The following is a 9,048-nucleotide window of genomic DNA, read 5'->3' on the forward strand; positions in this document are numbered from 1 at the left end:
TATATATAAAATTATTCTAAGTAGTTATCCAAATTTTTTATCTATTGTAGAAAATTGTATTTACAAATCAAACCCCCATAATCTCATATACATGTATATCACTCAAAATATTTAACAGCACATCAAAAACATATGTCCGATGACATAAAAATGTGATATGAATATGCAAATTAAATATTACATATGTAAATAAATAAAATTAATGTTTTGACGGCTAGTTATGTTTTGAGTGCACGCCTCTACTGATGCGATGTCAATAGAACGTTCAAGCTCCGAAATCCGAATTTTACCTCTACATTCTGAACGGCATTTACAAATCAGAATACAGATAATAAATAGATAAATAAATAAACAACGGCATTTACAAATCAGAATACAGATAATAAATAAATAAATAAATAAACAAATAAATATAAATAATTGTGAACGGCACGCGGTCTTTAGACGCTCTCTCCGCTCCTCCCGGTTTTAAGTGAACAGTGTTGAGCTTTGCACTGCATTGGTGAGCTCTTCTGGGCAAGTAACTGTTTCCTTCATTGGCGAGTTCTTCTGGAGCTCTGGCTCTCGGTGCTGTGGTTTGAGTCTGCAGTGAGTTTCTCTTTCTACCTTCGCTTCTTGACAGTGGCCCTGCTTATAATTAGTTTTTGTTCATAAAACGTAATTCTTTACCGTATAGTTCTTTGATTTAAAAGCAAGCTCTTTGTCAGTCGGCTTCTGGCATCATGTTTCCTGCCTTTTTTAGGGTTTACATGGCGAATTCTTTGTAAGTTGGTGTTTCGTCCAGCGCGATTACCGAAGCAGATTGGTTTAGAGTATTTTATTTATTTTGATTTTTATTATTGTGTGTAATTAGTATCAATCCTGATTGGATATGGAATCTCTTTTTAGTATATTTTTAATTGGGTTTGATATTTTGAGCAGGCATGCTGAAGGCAAGTGCGTTAATTTTGTTAGCGATTGTTTCAAATCTATGGAGATTTGGGATAGCGAGGTCTGGTGGGGAGCAGCCGCTGGAAAGGATTGCGATTCACAGAGCCACGATTGCTATTGATGATTCAGCTTATATTAAAGCCTCTCCTGAGGTTCTTGGGTTGAAGGTATAATTCAAATTTATCTTTTTTCCATTTAAAGCAAGCATATTCAACCTTTTATTTTTGTTGTTGCAGGCATTGTATTTCTGTATTGTGCAAACATGTTGAGTTTTAATTGTTCTTATTGGATCGATTAAGTTCTTGTGCTTTCTGTGGCTGTTACATAGCTTATGTTGAGAGATTAAAATGGAATTTAATTGCTCACTGGGTTTAGTTTTTACCGGCAAAAATGTTTAGTTTTGTTATTTGGTAGAATGGGAAATTAGTTGTGACAGTGATTCACGGTTTCATTGAATGATTGGTTTTGTTCTCGTGCTAACCTTCCAGTCTTTGGAATGGAGGGAGATTCCTGTATGTCATAGATCCCCCTTCCCCAAGACGAGCTCCTAAATTTTGAGATAAGTAACGAAAAACAGGTTGGATATTAAAATCCTTTACTGGCATCAAAGAAGGCACAAACAATCATTTTGAATGTTGATATGAATGCGGGGGAAATTTAGAAGGATAAAATGTAATATGATTATAAGAAACAGCATTTGTAATATTAGTGATGTTGTGGGTTGACATGCGCTGAACTGATGGCAAAATAAATTTACATTATTTTCTTATGCAGAAAAGAAAGTTAAAGATGCATTGATGAAAATGGTTGGATATACTGCTCTCAATTAGTAGGATAGGTAGGAAATATATGAAAGCCCTATGAATGTAAAGGCCAGGCTATATCTAGCATGATTTTGAAGTTGTCAAAAAATAGATATTCATGAAGTAGATTTAATGCTATATTCAAAACTCAAAATACGGGAGGATGAAGGATTAATAGAAGTTAAAACCAATCCCAAGAACTTGAGAAAAGGCCAATTATAATGATGCTATGAATGTTTAGTCCTTAATTTTGATTTTTTGAGCTTATTAGGCATTAGCAAATAGTTAGTATAATTCTAATGACTGTAAAACTAATCAACATACTCATAATAGACCGAGTGATTTTTGGTGGTTATAAATTTTTAAAATTTTGAAGATGTAATTATAATTCTTTTTACGAATTTTATATTATGACATTATTGTTGAAGTATTTTTATAAATGCAAATTACATGCCATTCCTTTTTAATTAGTGTTATTTGTTCTTATGGCAATGCCTTTATATTTCTTCTTATCGGAACTGCTTAACAATTATCCGCTCAAAATGTTTTTACTGATTTAAATTCTCGGATACTTCTAAAATTCTTTTGTTACACATCAGATTTGATTTGTATTTCATAAATAAAGTTCCAATTTCAAAGGAAAGTATACTTTTGCTTGAAGTCCTTAGATGCTGTTCTTTCAATACATCGAGGTCAATTTTTTGTTGAAAACTAATTTCTTAAACTAACCCGCACAACTCTAAATTTTTTAAAGGGGCAAACTGATGGATGGGTGACTTTAGAATATAAACACCCAAATTCATCAAATGATGATTGGATTGGCGTCTTTTCTCCTGCCAAATTCAGGTAAAACTGTTATGCTCACCTGTAAAACCAGATATTTATATGTATTAAGCTGAGAATTCTGGCATAATGTTGAAGAATTTGGCAACCTAAGTTTGTGCCATGCGGATTCTTATTTGGAAGATTACAAATTCCTTTGAAGAAAACTACTATTTTAAGCAGTGTAATTATGGAATATAACATAGTTTATCTTTAAAGTAAGAAGGATAGGGATGAAGAAATATATTTTTGATGCAACATTTGCTGTCATTCATTGAGCTGCTCTTTATCCATATTTCACATGTTGCAACACATGGCCAAGAAGGCTGGAAAGCTAATATTCAGAGAAAATTATTTTACATATACAAAAAGATTAAGAAAGATTTACATACATACCACTTACCATGTATTTACATATCTAACTCCTAAACTTCAATTTTTACATATATGCCACTTACATATGAATAAATGTAAAAAGTAAAGTTGATGTTTTAGATATGTAAATACAGAGGAAATGGGTGGTATGTATGTAAATGGCCCAAAGTTTTAAGTGTGGTAGATGATTAAGAACAAAAGCTTGGAACATAATTTTATGATCTTAATTTTTTTTTATTGCCTCAGCTCCACTGTATGTAAACTAGTGATCTGTTTTTATTTTTTTATTGCTTCAGCTCCGCTGTATGTAAACCGGAAAGTGGAAGAGAAGAAGCTCCTCTACTTTGCACTTCTCCTATTAAGGTTAGTTTTGTATCTAATACTGTTCCATAGAAAATTTATTACTATTCATTGGGTTTATAGTGCTCAAATAGTTAGTTTTTTGCTGAAATAGTCATCTTTTGCAGTTTCAGTATGCGAACTACTCGAGTAGTGATTATACAGCTACTGGAAACGGATTTCAGAAGCTTCAATTAATTAACCAGCGGGGAGACTTCTCTTTTGCAATGTTTTCTGGTGGACTCTCAAATGTTTGTATTTTAGCAAATAAATGAATATTTTATTCTAAAGTTTCCATTTTTCTAAAAATGTAGAATATGCAACCAAGAAATTTTTTTCTTATTATGGATTTTTTGTATTATGACTGCTTTATAATAGGGTGGCAAAACAACCAAAAGTTTTTTATATTAGGCAAGCATTCCAATATTTCAAAACTTGAAACTCATACAGTGGGTTACTTCCACGTGGATATTTTTATCAAATTTACCCAATGGGACCCTTTTAAAATTGATCAAAATATTTTTAAAATGCATACATAATTAAGCTAACACATCTCTTTCATAAAACTACAATGGAAGCCAAGGATATGTTGTAAAGAATATATTTCAATCTCAAAATTGTGTTTTGGAAAATGTGGCAGAGTACCATTGCTATTGCTCTGCCTTTCACTATATATATATATATATATATATATATATATATAGATCATCTACATAGATGCAGTCTTTGTTGTCAAGTTAAAAAATTTGTACGTAACCACAAGTAGCACTTGAAATATTAAGTTGGGGCACATACATAATACCCAATTTCTTTGTATGTACATTTCTAACATTAAAGTTTCTTTTTTACATTTATTCCACTCAAATATTTCATGTCACATAAAATATACCATTATTTTAACATTTAAAAAGTGAAATACACCATTTCATGCATAGGTAAGGTTAAATTTTGAAGTTTAAGTTTCAGATAATGTAAATGCATAGGAATTAAATGGTATGTATGTAAGTCTTCCTATTATTTTAATAAATTAAAGCAATCCGAGGAAGCTATTCATAGTTAAAACTTTGCTGCATGTATAAATTTGAATCCATTAATCATCAAGAAAGCATGAATCCGTAAACTTATGCACATCTTACGTTATTTATAGTTCATTCTAAGAGCTTACAATAATATGTATTTTGTGAATTGCAGCCAAAACTGATAGCCATATCAAATACAATTACTTTTGCAAATCCAAAGGCACCTCTTTATTCTCGCCTGGCCCAAGGAAAAATTTGGAATGAAGTATGTCGTTTTTTTACTGTTATATGCTGAAGGTTTACTTTCAAATTATTGCTGGTCATTTTTCTTGTTTTTGCATGGTGAATCAAAGTTCCAACATAAACTCAAATTTTGTCGCAAATATCTTATCAAAAAAATTAACCTTTTAGCAGCTGTTCATTGAACTTACTCCTATATCATTTGAATGTTAAAAATAAAATGTGGTTTTTACTTGTTTAATCAACCATCTGTTTTCTGATTTTATATTTCTTAGACTCCTTCCTTTCTTTACATGCTGAATACGAATTCATGACTGCTTAACCTGATAGTTGTTAGTAGAAAACCTTTTGTATTTGCAAAGCAATTTTGCATCACAATTTCTTTTTCTCATGTTTGTTTATTGATTTATGAAAATAATCTTGAGCAGATGACTGTAACATGGACCAGTGGATATGGCATTGATGAGGCTCAACCTTTTGTTGAATGGGGTCCAAATGGTGGCGATCAAACTCGCTCTCCAGCTGGAACTCTGACCATCAGCCGCAGCAGCATGTGTGGTCTGTGTTATTCTTACAATAAATGTGTTATTTTTTGAGTGAAGTGTCAAAATAGTCCCTTTACTATTTAAATGAGACCATTCTTGTCCCAAAGTATATAAAAGTGCTTAATTAATCCCCGGTCTTCTTAAAATTAAGACTGATCCTCCGTGAGGAATATTTCAGCGCATATTCAAAGAGTCTCGGGGCAAAACTGACACTTATATAGACTGTGGGATTAAAATGATCCACTGTAAACAGTTAAGAGACTATTTGACGCTTTTCTTGTTATTTTTTCATCATTTGGCTTGTTTATGCAATGTTCTAGTCTGTAACATTTTTTTATCTTGGTTCGGAGAGCGGTTTTTTTCTCAAATCATTTTCTCTAATTTTGAAAGCTATGTATTTTTTAGTTTAGTGTGTAATTTCTGTTTTTGCTTCTTAATAGGCTCGCCTGCTAAAACGGTGGGCTGGCGCGATCCAGGCTTCATACATACGAGCTTTCTTAAGGATTTGTGGCCTAATTTAATGTGCATATTCTTCTTTCTTCAAACTTTTTAGTATAATTTTGTCAACTTCAACTACAAAATTTATGCTACTGCTTGTAATGTGACACATTATTATCTTTTATTGAGATATCCTTAATTTTTGATGTTGCAGATATACTTACAAGCTCGGACATAGGTTATTTAATGGTTCTTATGTTTGGAGCCGATCGTATATCTTTAAGGCTTCTCCATATCCTGGCCAAGATTCTTTACAGCAAATTGTAATTTTTGGTGACATGGGAAAGGTACATTTCATTCTTCCTAGGTTTGCATGTTGATGTTGTATTGATAGAATTTGGCAACAATAATATTATAAAAAGCTAAAGCTGACCCTAAGTACCATGTCTTAAAATGTGCGCTATAGTTATTTTGTAATACTAAACTAAAAGATACGTAGCTAAAAGATACATAGTTAAAAGTTACGCGATCCAGGCTTCATACATACGAAACATGTCTTAAAATGTGTGCTATAGTTATTTTGTAATACTCATGAAGTTTTCATGTATTATACATAAAAAAAAGTTGAAAGTGTAGTGCTTATGTTACCATTTTTTTTTTTTTTCCTGAACTGCCATATATTTTAAGCATGTCTAGATTTTAAGATGTGATTATTGTGAAAACTCTTTGCTTGATCTACAATGGAAATCTGATATTGAATTTTCTGAACCGATATTCACTTAAGGATACACTTTTTTTCTTATATCTACACTTGCAGATTTGAATTCATTCTATCATTATTGTTCTTCCCGTGCATTTTTGAGCAGGCAGAGGCTGATGGTTCCAATGAGTTTGCGAACTTCCAGCCGGGTTCTTTAAATACTACCTATCAGTTGATTAGGGACTTGAAAAATATAGATTTAGTTCTCCATATTGGAGACTTATGCTATGCAAATGGTTATATTTCACAGTGGGATCAGTTTACAGCACAAATTGAGCCCATTGCTTCAAGAGTACCATACATGGTTGGCAGGTCTGTCCTTAGAGAAAAGTTTCAATATTGTCCCCAAACTCTTTGCAAGGAGATCATTTAAATCCGAGAGTCTATAAAAGTGTCAATTTTTTCCCCAGTCTTTTTTAATATAGTTTGAAATAGTTTCCACGGAGGACTGTTTTAATCTCAATTTAAAGAGTCCGGGACTAATTTGACACTTTTATAGATTTTGAGACTGAGATGGTCTCATATAAACAGTAAATGGGCTATTTTGACAATTTATTCTTAACTTGCTTGGATATCACACGTCATTTATGACCTAATAACATAATTCTCTGCTTGCAGTGGAAATCATGAACGAGATTTTCCTGGAACTGGATCCTTCTACGAGAACAAAGATTCTGGAGGAGAATGCGGTGTTTTGGCAGAAACAATGTTTTATGTTCCTGCAGAGAACAGAGCCAATTACTGGTAAATGTGAAAATGAATGAGATTTCTTAACAGATCTTTTTGTAAATGTGTAAAGTGTAAAAATCATCCTCTAATTATTTATATTGGGCCATTTTAGACCAGAGTCAATAAAAGTGCAAAATAACTCCTCATTCTCTTTTAATAGGGGCAGAAATATTCCTCCATGAAGATTAATTCACCCCATATATGAGACTAAATTGACACTCTTATAGATTTTGGGATTAAAATGACCTTCTGTAAAGATTGAGGAGACCATTTGGACACTTTACTTTTTTGTAAATATATTACTAGTAAAAAAGAAAGAAATACCTGGCACATAGAGCTCTTTTTAATGAAGGATCTGACCAAGAGTATATGGTCTTATCCCTGCATTTATTGGGAGGCTTTTTCCATGACTTAAAAAATTAGACATCCAAATTGCAATGGTTTCAACTTAACCACTGCTTCATCACTTCAAGTTATAATATGATTCCTATTGGTTCACATTATTATACTTTTCTTCATCAAGCCTTTAAATTTTTACATTACTGTATATGTTTCCTGAGTTGCTCTCCCGGTTGGAGTTATGTATAGCTCAGTCTCTTTCTACAAACGTTTTACATCACTTCTTATGAATTTGGTTTAGCTGCAACGACTCTGTAACACTTCGCAAAAGGCCAATATATTTTTGGAGAGAAATGTAAATGCAATGTTCTGCAATATATGGAAGTTAACAAGACATTCCTGCTATCATGCTGTGCTTAAACTTACGTTTGATCTTTCTAAGAAGTAGATTTACAATTTTCCCCTCATAAGAGTTATTCTCATCCTTTCAGGTATTCTACGGATTATGGCATGTTCCACTTCTGTATAGCAGACACTGAGCATGACTGGAGACCTGGAACTCCACAGTATAAGTTTATCGAGCACTGCCTATCGACTGTCGATAGACAGAAGCAGCCATGGCTAATCTTCCTCGCTCATCGAGTTCTTGGTTATTCGTCAGCCGAGTTCTATGCGGACGAAGGAACCTTCGAGGAACCTATGGGAAGAGAAAGCCTTCAAGAACTCTGGCAAAAATACAAGGTTGATATTGCTTTCTATGGCCATGTGCATAGCTATGAGAGGACTTGCCCAGTCTATCAGGTAAATAATAATCTTTACAATTTTAATATCCATGAAATTATATCAACCTGCTAAATTTTATTTGCGTTTATTCTGATACGAATGTATTTTAAAAACCTGCTTCTTCTCGCCACTAGAATTTCTGAAAAACAACAAGAAAGCCGTGGCATACTCAAGTATGACAAGATCCTGAAAAACAAAATTGCAAATATACCTTAAATGAGCTCAAATTGCTTTCATAACGAACCTCAACAACAAGTTCTTCACCTCACATCTAACTTGCTTCCTAAATTCAAACAGAACACCTGCTTGCAAAACGCATCAAATCATTACAGTGGCCTCTTTACAGCAACCACCCATGTTGTCGTTGGAGGCGGCGGAGCCAGCCTTGCTGATTACACACCATTTAAGGCAAAATGGAGCCATTTCAGAGATCATGACTTCGGATTTGTGAAGCTGACTGCGTATAATCATACAACTCTGTTGTTCGAGTACAAGAAGAGCAGGGATGGCAATGTTTATGACTACTTCACAATTAGCAGGGATTATCCGGATATCTTGGCTTGTAGTTTTGATAGTTGTCCAAGAACAACCTTGGCTTCTTGACCACAACAATTTTATTTTTCATTTTGTGTTGTTCATGAATTTGGAAAGGAATAGTTTTTCATTGTTATAGTGTTGTGTTATTCGCTCACATAAGAATGAAATGTTTTTTTATGGATGTTTGGCATACATACCTCTCAATTTCGAGAAAAAATTGCATACGTAACAAATGCGCAGGACTGCGTACATTTGGGGATATAGGGAGGTTACATCTGTGTTATACCCATGTAACATCCATATAACCTCCATATAACCCAAATGTACGCAGTCCTGCGTACTTGTTACGTACGCAAATTTTTCTCCTCAATTTCTTGTGAATTTACATA

General features: G+C 33.2%; 1 protein-coding gene across 2 annotated transcripts; it reads left to right on the forward strand.

The window, feature by feature from the left end:
• Nucleotides 1-453: 453 nt before the first annotated feature.
• On the forward strand, nucleotides 454-8,834 carry LOC110026962 (probable inactive purple acid phosphatase 1). Of its 2 annotated transcripts, none has more exons than XM_020728204.1 (13): nucleotides 454-588; nucleotides 919-1,097; nucleotides 2,488-2,579; nucleotides 3,227-3,293; nucleotides 3,398-3,520; nucleotides 4,461-4,553; nucleotides 4,957-5,086; nucleotides 5,514-5,595; nucleotides 5,726-5,858; nucleotides 6,378-6,583; nucleotides 6,890-7,015; nucleotides 7,831-8,140; nucleotides 8,420-8,834. In XM_020728204.1, exons 2-13 carry the CDS (start codon nucleotides 924-926, stop codon nucleotides 8,723-8,725), a joined length of 1,842 nt encoding a protein of 613 aa, XP_020583863.1. In that variant the 5' UTR covers nucleotides 454-588; nucleotides 919-923; the 3' UTR covers nucleotides 8,726-8,834. The 2 variants fall into 2 exon arrangements, with proteins under 2 accessions (XP_020583863.1, XP_020583862.1); XM_020728203.1 differs by having other exon boundaries at nucleotides 922-1,097.
• The last annotated feature ends 214 nt before the right edge of the window (nucleotides 8,835-9,048 follow it).

The sequence above is a fragment of the Phalaenopsis equestris genome, unplaced genomic scaffold, assembly GCF_001263595.1.
Source record: "Phalaenopsis equestris unplaced genomic scaffold, ASM126359v1 Scaffold000408, whole genome shotgun sequence".
NCBI classification, from domain to species: domain Eukaryota; kingdom Viridiplantae; phylum Streptophyta; class Magnoliopsida; order Asparagales; family Orchidaceae; genus Phalaenopsis; species Phalaenopsis equestris.

What these genes read in the sequence shown, in the direction of transcription:
- LOC110026962 (XM_020728204.1), top strand. Translation starts at nt 924, where the DNA reads ATGCTGAAGGCAAGTGCGTTAATTTTGTTAGCGATTGTTTCAAATCTA. An exon ending in CTGAGGTTCTTGGGTTGAAG is followed by an intron (nt 1,098 to 2,487) that starts GTATAATTCAAA and finishes AATTTTTTAAAG; the next exon opens with GGGCAAACTGATGGATGGGT. An exon ending in TTTCTGGTGGACTCTCAAAT is followed by an intron (nt 3,521 to 4,460) that starts GTTTGTATTTTA and finishes TGTGAATTGCAG; the next exon opens with CCAAAACTGATAGCCATATC.